The 15,518-nt window shown below is 42.9% G+C and overlaps 1 protein-coding gene across 3 annotated transcripts in view; it reads left to right on the top strand.

Moving 5' to 3' along the window:
- The window catches only part of HDGFL2 (HDGF like 2), a 663,710-nt gene that overhangs the window by 225,113 nt on the left and 423,079 nt on the right, over positions 1-15,518 (top strand). For all 3 annotated transcript variants that reach the window (XM_077475770.1, XM_077475771.1, XM_077475769.1), the window contains exons 6-9: positions 6,167-6,238; positions 6,327-6,456; positions 6,552-6,624; positions 10,755-11,076. In XM_077475770.1, the coding sequence (XP_077331896.1) occupies positions 6,167-6,238; positions 6,327-6,456; positions 6,552-6,624; positions 10,755-11,076 (597 nt within the window). The remainder of the gene's footprint in view (positions 1-6,166; positions 6,239-6,326; positions 6,457-6,551; positions 6,625-10,754; positions 11,077-15,518) is intronic.

Genomic DNA, 15,518 nt, shown 5'->3' with positions numbered 1-15,518 from the left:
AAAACTCATTGCCCAAAGTGGTGCAAGAGCATTTTTTATAACCAAAAGTTTTTTATTGGATTTTGCATATTACAAATATCAATAAAAACAATGCAGGTATCAATGAAGTACACAGTTAAAACAACAATCTTTGAATGAATAGTCTTGGAACTATAACTCACATTAGAGCTACTCATCATAATGTAAGAGCATGGCCTCCTAGGAGGCAGAGCCCGTCACCCCACATGGGTTCACACTGTGAACAGGCTCAAATCCAGTGTTGGAAAAAAAGTAGCTCCCCTTGACCTTAATGAGGGTCTCGGGAGGTAGATCTGGAGTGTACACATTCCCAAATCAACCATTGAACGCCTAGGAATCTTGTCAAAAAGCTTAGCGAAAACAAACTAGAAAACTGTGATGTGTGGGGGTAACTGCGCCCACCACACCCCCTAGGGAGTGCCCTGGTGTCGCAGTCACCCCCAGGTATGTAAGTACTCACTTCAGCTGATGGCTGGTTTAGAACCTAAGGCAACTCTCGCTAGGAAATATGTTTTCATCAAAAGAGCTAATCTAGATCACAAGTGTGAGGAGGCATATTTGGAAGATCTCCATGTTTCCCAGTGTTTGTGTAAACCTGGAGCTCTTCTTTCTTTATATGCTAGGAGCTTTTCCATGAGAAATAGCTTATTCACTCTGGATATTACCACCTCTAGGGATGGTGGCATTAGTGACCGCCATACCTTCGCCAATGAGATGCAAGCAGCATATAAAATATTTACAACTATTTTTCTTGGCTCCGGAGGGAACTGTTCAATACCAATGTTGAGCAGTGCTAACTCTGATTCAAGGGTAATTCTAGTTTGCGTAACTTCCCTATTTAGGAATTCTATATTTTTCCAGTATGGTGTTAGTCTTGCAGCTCCATAGTGTGGAGGAGGCTCCCAGTGTTTTGACAATTCCTCCAGCACATTGGGGTTACTTTTGGGGGCATTTTGTGGAGGCGAAGCGGTGTTGGGTACCACCGGTGAAGGATTTTTTGGGCGTTATCCCAGTGATCTATGCAGGCAGAGGATTTACCATTATATTTAATTGCAAGATGCCATTGACTAATTGGGTATTCTTTGCGCAATTCCTGTTCCCAGCGTACCATGCAGGGCAATTTGGAGTTCATGTAGAGAGGGTTCACAAATTTATAAAACAGTGAGATCCCCTTCCTGCTTTTAGATCATTTATTTAGAAGAAAATCCCAAAGTGCTTGAGGGATTTCCACTGGTCTGGTTGCGTTGGACAAGCTACAGTGTTTAATTTGATATAGTTTATATGTGTCTGATATTTCTCTCTCTTTCTGGGGGCGCAAGGAAATGATTGCCTGTTTGTTTCCAATGGGGGGTCGACATATTGGGTATGAGATATTGGTAAGTCGCTAGGGGGATTTGTAATGTGCACATTGGTGTGTCAGAGATTTTTCTGTGGAGTAGGTCTGACCATGCCATGAGTGTGGCCTGTACAGTAGGATATTGTGGGGTATCAGGTTTGTGATTTATACTGGTCACCATAGCCAGAGCTGGAAGATCATGACCAGGAGTGATAGCACAGTCTATATCTGACCATCGGTTGTTGAATTGGCATGAGAACCGGTATTTCATTTGGTCCAGCACTGCTGCTTGGTAATATGTTTGTTTGTGCGTTAGGAAGTCCCATCCTACCCAGGTGTTTGGGTTTGTAAAGTTGTGCTAGTGCTATTCTAGGTTTTTTTCCCAGGGCTATTCAGAGGGCTGATGAGTGTCAGGGTCATGACTAAGATTATATAGAGAATGATGATAGTCCTTGAATGTGTTCGCTATGTCTTTAGGTTTGTGGAAAACCTCATGGGAGCTGTGTTGCTGGATGAAGGGTAGGTTCGTTTTAGCCTGCCACTTTTTTTAGTTGGTGTGCCAAGAGTTTGCTTGCTCTAATATTTTGTGAGTAGTAGGATAGTTTCATACTCTTGAAGTAAATGTCATGGTCTACTTTTAACTTCCTGTCGTAGCTCTTCATGGCATTTAGTAAGGTGCCGTAGTATGCTAGGGGAGATGGTAGTTGGGTTTTTGTGTAGACATTCCAATTCAGCAATCGTTTTGTGGAGCAGTGTTTTTTTTTTCCCCTATGCTCTCTTGAGGCTATCTGTATAAGTGCCTTGTGAGCACACCATATCGTAGTCGGGGAGCACTGCTCACTAGTATTAAGGTGAAAGAACTCTTATATCTTTGCTTCGATCTCGTCCCTGAGAAGGGGGTGAGACAGAAGAAAGGTATTGTTACGCCAGAGAGGTCTACAAGCAGATTTGTTGTCCATAACTTCAATTGTCACTGGAGCATTGTCCGACCAAGTGATGCTGTAGATATCGGTTCTAACAACATTTTGTAAAATATGCATATCCGTGAGAAAAAAATCAATCCTTGAATAGCTATCATGTACTGTAGAGTAATATGAATAGTCCTTCTCAGTGGCCCGGGTGCAGTGCCAGGGTTAAAAATGTCTTTCCTCATGGCAAAAGTTACCTAAGCAAGGTCATTGCCTGAGGGCCACAGAGGAGGAGTCAAGTTCAGCATTAAGCACTACGTTAAAATCTCAACATATTATTAACCACTTGCTTACTGGGCACTTAAACCCCCCTCCGGCTCAGACCAATTTTCAGCTTTCAGCGCTGATGCAGTTTGAATGACAATTGCGCGGTCATACAACACCGTACCCAAATTAAATTTTTATCATTTTTTTTCCCACAAATAGAGCTTTCTTTTGGTGGTATTTAATTCCAGCTGGGAGTTTTATTTTTTGCTAAACAAACAAAACAAGAGGCAAAATAAAAAATAAATAAAAAATGTTTATTAGTTTGTCATAAAATTTTGCAAACAGGTCATTTTTCTCCTTCGTTGAAATGCGCTGATGAGGCGGTGCTGGTGGGCACTGATAGGCTGCACTGTTGGGCACTGATAGGCACAGTTAAGGTGGCACTAATAGGCACAGATAAGGTGGCACCGATGGGCACATATGAGGCAGTACTGATGGGCAAAGATGGGCACGGATGAGTGGCACAGATGGGTGGCATGGGTGGGCACTGATGAACACTGATGGGTACCACTGATAGATGGGACTGATGGGCACTGATAGGTGGCACTGATGGGCGGCACTGATGGGCACTGGTAGATGACACTGATGGGCACGTATATGTGGCACATAGGTGCAGCACTGTTTTTGCGGCAGATTGTGGGCACTGATAGGTGGCACTGTGGGCACTAATGGGTTGCACTATTGTTTCACTTTGTCCCCTACTTAGGTGGCACTGGCAGGGGGCAGGTGGGCACTGATGATCTGGCCGTGATCGGGACTGATGTCCCGATCACGGCCGCCGGTGATCGGCTTTTTTTTTTCTCCTCGCGCTGTCAACGTGAGGAGTAAACATAGCCGATTACCGGCTCTGTTTTGTCACATAATCAGCTGTCAATGGCTGACAGCTGATCATGTGTAAGGGGTCGGGATCGACCCCTTGCTCAGATCCGTGATCAGGCGAGTCTCAGACTCGCCGATCAGAGTGCGCCGCTCAGGGGGCGCGCAGGCCGCTCGTGCACGGGATGACGTCAATAGACGTCGTCCCGGCAAAGCAGGTCCGCACTGTAGCAGTCATTCGGCTATAGCGCGGATCTCTAGAGGTTAAGTAACCTTTCTGCATAGCTTTAGCCTTATTTGCCACTTTACGGATAAATTGTATAGACTTCACGTTTGGTGCATAGAGGTTTACCAGTGTATACACAGAATTATTAATTTCAGCCATCGGAATGATATAACGACCGCGAGGGTCGATATGTTCCTGCAATAAAGAGAAGGTTACAGTGTCCCTTATGGCCATCATTACTCCATTCTTTTTCGGCTGATCATTCACCTTAAATATATGTGGGAATTTCCTATGTGTGCAACTTGGTGTATTTACGCTGGCAAAGTGAGTCTCTTGCACACATAGTATATCACAGTGCATGGCAGAAGCAGATTTCCAGAGCGCCATACGTTTGTGGGGGCTATTTAGGCCTCTCACATTGTGAGACATGAATTTAATGTTCATTCCGAGGTAGGTGAGCTATCTGCTGCCATCCAAGGATAAGAGCTAAAAGTGAGTCCAGGAAGTCATTATGGTTGACTAGGTGAGTAGTAAATGACAGCATGTTTGATAAAGATGGTGGGGGAACAAGAAACTGGGAACAAGACCATGAGCGGTCATCAAATAACTTGGTAGGGTCATCCGTACTGAGGTCCAGTGAACAGAATACAGGGTCCATCCTGTAAATGCGGGAAGGGGGGAAATAAATGTTCACAAATAGCTGTTCAGCGGGTGCTTAGTTGAACCAACACCTGGATAGTCAACTATGATATAGGCACTTAGTTGATAAAGTGCAGAAAGGCTGAGAGAGGGGGGCAGGGGAAGAAATCGGCAATAAAGCACTGTTGTGGTAATCATGTACTTATCTGTTCCGTCTTTGGTGTCGGTGGTAGTGCCACCGGTCCTGCAGGGGGTCAGGGTCCGCCGCTTCTCCGTTGGTTGGGAGGAGACACCACTTCTTGAGGAGTTCCATGCCTTTTTCTACAGATGCAATCACATGCGATTCATTGTTCATTTCCAGTAGGAGTTTAGCTGGAAAGCCTCACTTACACAATATCTTGTGATTATGCAGTATCTTGGTGATGGGGACTAGGTTATGTCTAGCTGTGAGTGTAGCTTGCGACAGGTCAGCATATAGCACAATCCTTGTAAAGGGGTCCAGGAGCAACGGGTGCTGTTTAGCATATCACATTAGCTGATCTTTCACGTGGTAGAAGTGGATTCTTGCTATATCGTCCCTGGGGACTTGCTCAGATAAGAATGAGGGTTTAGGCAGTCTGTGTGCTCTGTCAATGATAACATCTGCAGGTCCCAGAGTTAGGAGAGCAATGGTCATAAGCTTTTTAAGATGAGCAGTAAATTCAGCTGGTTTAATAGTTCCCGGAACTCCTCTAAACTTTGCATTGTTTCTGCGTGCCCTGTCTTCAATATCCGCCATTTTAAGGCGCATAGCTTTTATTTCATCTTCAACATCAAAATGAGCATCAACTAGTTCATTATGTGCAAAAGTGAATTCCTCCATTTTGCGTTCCACATATGTCACCCTAGCTTTAACTACGGACAGCTCTGCGTTAGTGGAGTGCACAAATGAAGCCATGCCCTGCTGCAGTCCCCCCCCCCCCCTTAGCGTTTGTAGCATCTCCTTCATAGTGGTGTCCAATATGGGCTGCCCTGATGTGGGGAAAGTATCCAGCTGCTGTGTAGATATGGAGGTTTCCTCCATGCCATCTCCCTCTGCTCCTGTGTCTGCCTGGGTGTCCTCACCCTCCCCAATCCTTAGTTTCTGCTTAACTGGGCTCACAAAGGGGGAGGGGGCATTGGGGACAGTGGTGGACAGGACTCAACCATGTCTGTCTGAGCTGCATAAGCTGCATTTCCAGGGGAGGCCGCCGCGCTGTGTTCCTCGCGGGCGCCATCTTGGATCTGTCTGCCGGCTGCTGTAGGGAAGAAATTGGTCAGTTTTCGTGGCCCCCTCTCATTCCTTTCTTTTGCTCATGGTGATCGGTGGGTGCCTGGTAGGTTCCCCGTTCAGAGGATGCTATTTTCAGGCTTGTAGGTTCGCTGTGTGCCGCGTTTGTATCCCTGCTGTGTCAAAGCTCTCCTCTCACTCCACCATGCACTCCGGCTTCCAGGCCCCCCCCCCCCCCCCCCCCCACCGCAAGAGCATTTTTTACCATGACAAATGCATATAGGGCAGCCCAACTTAAGTGAATGGGCTTCCATATCCACAAATGTATGTGAGCCACGCCTAAAATATTGTGACTGGTAACACACATTCTTGCTATACACAATGTGTGAATAGGTGACTAGGACCTTAGATGCAAGGGATTACTACAATGCTATAATCATTGCAGTCTTAGCCTACAGTTACAGTGTTAATCGAAAATTCATGCGAGCTATGAAATAAGGTCATGTGGCATCAAGAGTAGGAGGAGGTCAATACTTTTTTTTTTTGTTTTTGGAGGGGGGGGGGGGGTTAGAGGGGGGCGGGTATAGGTTTTTATTTTTATTTTATTTTTTTTCTTGTGTTTTTATTTTTTTTACTTTCCTACTCAGGATTTTGCCATAGAAGAAAAAAGAAAGCCTCGGACAATTTTGAGGGCAGCAACCTCAAGGCAAAAAAACAAGGTTAGAAAGTAATTTTGTGTGTGTTTATAGTAAATTTAATATTTGCATGCACCTATTTATTTTTTTTTCCCTCTTTCGTGTATGGCAGGTTATGAATAATTCTGAATCTGATTCAAAATCTGTCTCTCATGATGAAGAGACTGATCTTAAGCAACACACTTCCTCATCTTCTTCCTCAGAAAAGACTGCTAAGAAAGCACAAAAAACCTCCAGATCACGTAGGAGCACTATATTTCCATTACATTTTTTATTTTTTTTCCTATAAAGGAAAGTACAGTGTGTACTGAGACTTTTTAAAATGTTTTCTTTATAGTACGAAAATCTGGTCCAAATCCTCAAGAACTGTTATCCAAAGCAAACCAGTCAACAACTTCAAGCAGTGACAGGTAAGCGTAACATTTTCAATTTAGAGATCAACTTCGCTAAAAATAGGTTTCTCTATTTTTTGTAAATCTGATCTCTTAATGTCCTGCTGGGAGTATTCTCTCCTCAAAAGGATGTGAAGGTAAATTCCCTTTCACTACACTGTGGGCTTTAAATATATTCAAATAGAGCCCAACTGAAGTTTAAATTCAGACAATTTTTTGCTCTTGCGTATCTGAAATACTTTCCCAAGGATGAATATCAAACAAATGCATTCATATCTAAAAGCAATATTTCTTGCATATTTATTAACATATTTATAAAAATATGCTTTCCCAAGTCAAGGACGGTTACATGAGATAGACCCGGCCTCCTACAGGAAACACGAGAACTGAGATATTTTAAAAAGCTGCTCCTCAGTTCCTGTGTTTTCTGCGACCTGCAAACACCTGCACAGAATAGAAAAAAAAAAGCATCACTAGTTTATTTTAATTTTTGTTTATATATTGTATATAAATGTATATTTGGGGCAGATTTCCCTGAATTCATCTCCTCTCCCACCTGTTTGGCAGGTTGGTTGTCTGGGAGGCAAGAGGAAAACTTAGGAAAGCGTGCATGGGCTCCAAGATTTGTCTCCTTTCCTCTGGCCACTATTTTTTTTTATTTTTTATTTAGGAGCGCTTTTTCCCACCCTTCTGCACCCTAGGTGGAGTGTATGGAAGGTGAGGAGCCTGCAGGACACTTGGGGCGAAGCCGGTCCCCTCTTCCTCATGCCCGCTCAACTTTGCAACACCCTGGCGTGTTTGCTGGCCGCTTCCCCCGTAGATTCTCAGCCAAGATGGTCAGCAGGCCTGAAGTGACATTACTAAAATGGCGTCAGGACCAGAAGCTGTGCAGCAGCCACCTTTTTGTTTTGGGTTTGCCTGCGGATATGACACTTAATAAGGGCCTTTCTGCAGGATGGGCTCATGGTGGCCATATTGGTTTGGGGCAGCTACACTTGTGGGCAGGCCGGGGGGCGGGAGGCTTTGGGGGACCACTAGAGTTTTAGGGTAGTCTTCTTTTTACCAGCTTAAAATATTGGGTTGGAGGACAGGTTAGGTGGTTTCATTCGCTATCCTGATTCTGTTGATTTTGTTTTTTGTTTCTGACAGCCTAAACCTCAGCAGACTTCTTATTCTACTAAGAAAAATAAATATTGCTGCAACTGCAAGTTTAAAATTCCCTCGGATAGTGATAAACTGCTGTGCCACAAATTCCTAAAAAAAAATAGCCCATGAATAAACTCAGCCTCTCATTAAAGCTTTTCTAGATTTCAAACAGAAAATAACTTCTTTGCAATCTCTACAAACGGCTATTAAGGATATCAAAGGAGACTGGCCTTCTACTTGACCACAAAACTCTAATGGTACCCATCACCACTAAAACCTTCACTTGCCCCTCCGGCAATGATACTTCAGACTCGGATATGGAGAAGGAAGGTGGACTACTATTCCAGGATAGTTCTGAATCGAAAGATGAATCAAGTCTGTGCGACGCTCAAAAGACCTTTCCAGCAAATGAGACTGAAGAGTTGCTTGAAGCTATTTATGTGACGGAAGAGATTCAAAAGACATTACTTACAGACTCCGTGTAGGAACGGCTGTGCAGTGGGTTACAAGATGTCAAGCCGAGAAGATTACCCATCCACCATTCTATCAAAAACATGATGGATAACAAATGGCAAAATCTGGATGGTAATTTTTTTTTTTTCCCCAATAACTTTAAAAAGGGAAGCTCCCATTTGAAGATCTGCAAGGGATTCAAGCCAAATGTCCTAAGCTGGAAGCCTCCCTAGTTAAAGGTTCAAAGAAATATGACCCATCGTTTGAAGACATGGGTTTCCTTAAAGATGAAATGGGTAAGAAGATTTATGCAACATTGTGTCAAGATTATGAATGGGCCAAATATAGGCAATACCTGTGTTGCTAAAAATGTCTGGCTGGAGCAGCTTGCTCGCACCTGGAAAACATCTCCGTTATGGAAGAATCATTTGACTCTATGCCTTTGCTTGAAAAAGGGGTGGTGTATATGTCTGAAACCTCGGCAGTCAGGATCCCTGCACACACATACACACAACACTGGTCTCATCAACACAGCAAGAAGAGCATTGTGGTTCAAGACATGGAAGGGGATTACACATCTAAAAACAAGCTCTGCAGTGTCCCTTTCAATGGTAACCTGCTCTTTGTCCCCGAGCTAGAAGAAGTTCTTGAGAGATCAGTGGACAAGGAAAAGGGAATCTTCTTGAAAAAGCCAAGGGAAGAGGTTTTTTCGTCACAACAGACGAGAACTGCAAACAATGAAAAACACCAGAATCTGCAATGTGTGTGTTCAAGAAAGGAAGGGGGGGGGGGAGCGTATTCCCCAGTGCAGCGGCAGCTAATAAATCCCAATGATGCCAGCTGGGGAGGGGGAGGAAGACTGAAATATTTTTCCCCATAATGGAATTTTTTTTTATTTTTTTTTTGCAAAAATCTGTTCATAATCCTATTTATCAAAGAAGCGTACAAAATTGAATTTGCGCCAAGACCCCCAGTCAAATTTTTAATGACTGACTAAACGCCCTCTGAAATGACAGGCCATGAAGGAGGCAATCTCAGATCTACTCGAGGAGAAAGTAATATTGGAAGTGCGCCCTTCGCATCGGGAGTACGGTTTCTACTACCGCATTTTTTTTTTTTTTTAAGAGCTGAGCTATCAGGGAAGCGCTGTTTTTTGATCCTGAACCTGAAGCCCTTAAACAAGGCAGTTCAGTACAGGAAATTCAACATGGAAAATCTATATTTTCAATAAGATCTTTACTCCCAGAATCATCTTTCCCAGTTCCTTGGATAAAAAGGATGCGTACCTGCATGTACCTATTCACCCAAAACACCAAAAGTACCTGAGGTTCGCCATAAAGGATGGCAAGAGTACAGCACTTCCAATATCAAGCTCTTCTCTTTGGACTAGCATCGGCCCCTCACATATTTACCAAGATTATGGGGGAAGTCATGCAGAAACTAAGACTGAAGGGGGTTCTGATCATTCCATAGCTGGACAATTTTCTAATATAGATTAGAAAATTGTCCTGGCCAGATGGAATCGAAAGTATTGGCAAGCTTACAGACTGCCAAGCTGTTTTTGGAATCGCTGAGGTGGAAACTAAACGTAGAAAAGTCAAACCTAGTCCTTTCACAGAGGTAATCTTTCTGGGGTACACCATTGACACAGTCCTCCAGAGAACATGATCATCAAGACCACATTGCATCTTGTCACGCCCCTTCTTGGTCTAATGTCCGCATCTATTCCTGCAGTGCAGTGGGCCCAGTTCAACATGAGGCTACTCGAGTGTCACCTGTTGAACAACTGGGAGAGCCAAGTAGAGTCCTTGGAAGAACAAATTTCCATCCCTCAATTCAAGAGGTCACTGCAGTGGCGGATGTACTATCAGAAGGCAGACTGACACCTCCCACTCAAATTTCATGTATCTACGGATGCAAGTGCAATAGGGTGGGGGTTTCTCATAAATCAATATGTCAGTCAGGGTCTCTGGGAGACAGACTTGTCAAGGGCTTCTTTCAGTCTAAGGGAGCTAATAGTGGTCCACTGGGCATTTCAATCTAGCCTATGCTTTCCTGCCGGTTCATATGCTTCCCAGGGTGCTCAGAAATGTTCAGACAGAAAGAGAGCAAGGATTTCCGAGTATTGAAGTGGTTAAAAAATCATTGTCTTACGCATCTATATAAAATATGAGTTTCACATTTTGAAATGAATTACTGAAAATTAACTTGATGACTTTCTAAGGCAATATAACCCTATATTAATGCAACTTTGAAGCACAGGTGCATCTCATAAAAAATGCTATTTTGAAGCACAGGCACATCTCATTAATTGATACTTAGAATGTGGAATGGTCTGCGGTGCTGCTGGATAGTATTTCTGATATGTTTTTCTTTCTTTTCCTGGAAAAAATCTACCTTCTCAGATGAAATAACAGGAGGGGCACTGATTTCCTTTTGAATAAAATGAAATGATTATCAGTATAAAGTTGCTAGATTGTTAAACCGTGTATAACATGAATACCTAGTGCAGTGATACACGACATTAAATTGATTTATTTTTCTTTAAGTGATAGTTCACCAGATCGCATAAGTGAGTGGAAGAAGAGAGATGAAGAAAGGCAGCGAGATCTTGAGGAACGTCGTCGAAGGGAGCAAGAGGTGCAGTTGCGTAGGTTGAGGGAAGAGGAAAAGGAAGAAGAGGAGAGAAAAAAAAAAAAAGCTGAAAGTGATAGTGACAGCATCCATAGTGAAAAAAAGCCATCTAAATCAGTAAAGCGTGCACTTTCGTCATCTGATTCTGAAAAAGAAACTAATAAGGCAACTTTTTCATCTGCAAATACCAAGAAGGAAAGGGGGATATCTCGGACATATTCCGACAGTAATAAAAAGGTAATTATTTCTGTATAATATGTATATATATATAATATATTTGTGCTTTTTAACTACTTTCTGACCGCCGGCAGTCAAATGCCGGCCAGGCGGCACACCTATTGTGGCGGGAGGCCATCATATGACGGCCTCCCCTTTTAAACAGGGAATGCGCACGCATCCCTGTTTCTTCGGTGGCGGCATGTCACGGAGACACCACTCGCCACCGAAGGGGGTGAGCAGCCATTGGTTATGGCTGTTTACCACGTGATCGGGCGTGATGAAGTCACGGCCGATCACCGATGGTCACACCCCAGCTGTGCACGGCGCATGCACGCGCACGTTGGTGGTGGCGTGTTCCCCACCGATGCTGGTAAACAGCCATTGTCCGGCTGTTTACCCACATGATGGGCTGTGATCCTTTCACCGCTGTACCGCCTACAGTGTACACCAGTGTACATCACACTGATTGCCCCCCCTCCCAATAAAGAGGACCTGTCACCACCCCTCATAGTACCTGTCACTCACAGTCCATCAGAGTACCTGTCACAGTCCATCAGTGTACTTGAGTACCTGTCGCAGTCCATCAGAGTACTTGAGTACCTGTCGCAGTCCATCAGGGTACTTGAGTACCTGTCACGGCCCATCAGTGTACCCGAGTACCTGTCACGGCCCATCAGCGTACCTGTCACGGCCCATCAGGGTACCCGAGTACCTGTCACAGCACATCAGATTACCCGAGTACCTGTCACGGCACATCAGATTACCCGAGTACCTGTCACGGCACATCAGATTACCCGAGTACCTGTCACGGCCCATCAGAGTACCTGTCACGGCCCATCAGAGTACCTGTCACGGCCCATCAGAGTACCTGTCACGGCCCATCAGAGTACCTGTCACGGCCCATCAGAGTACCCAAATACCTGTCACCAGGCCATCTGACTGCCCGAGTACCTGTCACCAGGCCATCTGACTGCCCGAGTACCTGTCACCAGGCCATCTGACTGCCCGAGTAACTGTCACCAGGCCATCTGACTGCCCGAGTACCTATTTGCAGCTCATGCCTCATAGAATATACACTGGGGTGTTTGCTTTCCAAAATGGGGTCATTTTGTGGGCTATTTCACTGTCCTGGATGTCCAGGACCTTCAAAAGTGAGATAGGTAGGAATGAAATGAGATGTGTCATTTATGCTCCTAGAACGCCTGAACGTACTACTTCAATTTTTGGCCTCTCTATTTGAAAAGGCTGTGAAAAGTCCTACACATGTGGTATCGCCATACTCGGGAGGTGTAGCAGAATGTGTTTTGTGGTGTAATTTTTGCTATATACATGCTATGTGTTAGAAATATCTTATAAATTGACAACTTTGTGTAAAAAAAAAATGCGTTTCATTTTTTTCCACATATTCCAAAAACTTCTGGAAAAAAATGAACCGTTCAAAAGACTCATTATGCCTCACAGATTATACTTTGGGGTGTTTGCTTTCCAAAATGGGGTCATTTTATGGGCAATTCCATTGTCCTGGTACTCCAGGGCCTTCAAAATTGTAATAGGTGGCTGTGAAATGAGATGTCATTTTTGCTCATAGAACGTCTGAAAGTGGCACTTCAATGTTGGTGCTCTGTATGTGGCCAGTTTGTATAAAAGTCTCACACATGTGGTATCGCCGTACTCGTGAAGAGTAGCAGAATGTATTTTGGGGTGTAATTTGTTGTATGCATATGCTGTGTGTGAGAAATAACCTGACAATATGACAATTTTGTAAAAAAAATAATAATAAAAAAAATCTTCATTTTGAAAAGATTTGTGGGGAAAAATGACAACTTAAAAAAACTCACCATGCTACTTACTTAATACCTTGGAATGTCTACTTTGTAAAAAGGGGTCATTTTGGGGGTATTTGTACTTTCCTGACTTGTTAGTGTCTCAAGAAATTAGATACACCTGATGTACTAAAGACCTGATTGGATGTGATCAATTTTCAGTGATTGGCACCATAGTTTGTAGACTCTATAACTTTCACAAAGACCAAATAATATACACTAATGTGGGTTATTTTTACCAAAGATATGTAGCACTATACATTTTTAAATTTTGAAAAATGTATCAAGAAAAATTACTAATTAGCATAAATGTATGACAGAAACAAAGAAAAAGGCATTTGTTTCACAAAATTGATGTTTTATTTTATTTATAGCACAAAAAATAAAATAAAAAACTAGTGATTAAATGCCACTAAAAGAAAGCTCTATTTGTGTGGAAAAAAGGACGCAAGTTTCATATGGGTACAGTGTTGCATGACTGAGTAATTGTCATTCAAACTGTGAGAGCGCTGAAAGCTGAAAATTGGTCTGGTCAGGAAGGGGGTGTAAGTGCACTGTATTGAGGTGGTTAACTGCATTTCTACTTCTTCTTTAACTGCAAGGCGTTAACCTAATGTGGGTGGCCTGGGCGTCTCTTTGAGATGGTTGCAGTTCCATCTTTGTGAAATGTTTCAGGTTTGCTATAGTATTCTGACTGATAAGTAAAGCTTTGCTGTTCTTGTAGCCTTCACATTTCTTGTGTAAAATTCTTTCTTGGCCCTTGTGACATTTCTCTTCCATGGTACCTTTGCTGAAGTCGGAAGGGGTTTTCTTTACTGTCCTTTTATAATCAACTGTCTGCTGGACACCTGTTTAATGAATAATTAGGCTCACCTTTAGTTGAATTAGGATTTTAGCTTTGCTCTTGAGACTTTTATTGGGGTGTATACATTTTTGCAACATGGTCTTAAATGAATTGGGAAAAAATATTTTTGTGTGTGCGCAATATAACAAAATCTTGGTTGCAATCCATGGCCCACATTTGTGAGAATATTTTGTAGTATAGTGTCCCCTATAAAATGTTAATTTTTAAACGGAAAGTAAAGGTTTTCTGATAAAACTTTTGGGGTGTATTCATTTATGCTGTGTGTATGTGTACATGTCTAATATGTATAATATACAATCTAAATTTGTATTATACATTGTTGGTGGTTGTAAACCCTTACAATCCACTTTTTACTACAGGTAAGCTGGCCAGAGCAGTATACGGTGACTGCTGTGGGGTTTACAACTACTTTTAATGGTTGACAAACACCAATAATAAAAGCTTTGTACAAAAATAGTGTGTATACACCCCGCACATTTTCATAAAAAGCCCAAATTAACATAACTGCTTATAAACCATCTCAAAATTATTGCCATTATGGAATAAATCTAGCCGATGTGAGGTGATATTGTACTGATGCGTTTTGCAGTTTAGGCTTCCTCAGGGGCTTAAAGTGGAAGTCCACCCTAACACTTAAATTCTTCCCTTCAATCATTAATGTGAGCTAAGTTCAGCCTTATGTCTCAAAAAAAAAAAAAAAAGTTTTTCTACCTTTTTATTTTGCAGTATCCAATGCTATCGCATGACTTCAATTCTGCTTTCTTTTGAGTCTAAAAGCAGGCAGTAGGTGTGGTTAGTAAAAGCTAGTGACATCACTTCGGGGGGGGGGGGAGGGGGCACTGTTTGTGTAGCCAGTGGGAGTGTATACAGAATGGGAGGAGCTGATCATAGGTTCCTGCCCAATGTTCAGTCATCAGTAAGGATGCATTGTACATCCTAATTCATGAGAAAATGAAGAAATAAAAAAGACCCATCCACACAGGACACAGGTGGGTGGGAGATGTAGTGCTCATATACAGTATAGCTGTGTTGGGCTTTGAGTGAAGACTAGCACAGGAGAGGGAGCTGGACACGGGGAAGTGTAGCTGGAAGTGCTCTGGGGTGTCAGCTCAGTCTACAATGATCACTATACATTAACCACTTAAGCCCCGGACCAATTGTCACCCTAAGGACCAGAGGTCTTTTTAGAATTTCGCACTGCTTTAATAGGTAATTGTGCGGTCATGCAATGGTGTATCCAAAAGAAATTTGCGTCCTTTTTTTCCCACAAATAGAGCTTTCTTTTGACGGTATTTGATTGCCTCTGTGATTGTTATTTTTTGCGATATAAACGGAAAAAGAGCGAAAATTTAGAAAAAAAAAATTGCTACTTTTTCTGTTTCAATATGTTTATTGAAAATTTGAATAAACAGAAATAAACAAGAGACTACAATCTGCTCCTTGAGCACCCTCACAGGGGCTACAAAGCATGAATACTAAAAACCAAAGGGCAAACCATCACATACTTCTAATAAACACAAGAAAAGGAAGGCAAATGAGTAGGGGATGGTATCGAGACTGGCTCCAGTACCAAACAACTTGTTTCTTGTTTCCGGAGGGTGAGCCTTTCTCCCACTACCCCCGTCCACGGGGGGCAGAAGTATTCGTTAGCAATGGGAGAGATTACAAAAAGAGTAAAGAGAGGGAACAAAAGAAGGAAGGGTAAAGAGAAGAGAGGGCGTGGACACCTCGCAGAGAGAATTTAGACCAAGCCCAGGCATGCAACTTGGAGC

Source organism: Lithobates pipiens, unplaced genomic scaffold, assembly GCF_037356315.1.
Source record: "Lithobates pipiens isolate NorthernLeopardFrog02 unplaced genomic scaffold, aLitPip1_a1.2 Scaffold_13, whole genome shotgun sequence".
NCBI classification, from domain to species: Eukaryota; Metazoa; Chordata; class Amphibia; order Anura; family Ranidae; genus Lithobates; species Lithobates pipiens.
The sequence above is the reverse complement of the archived record's forward strand: the minus strand, read 5'-3'. Positions and strand labels throughout refer to the sequence as shown.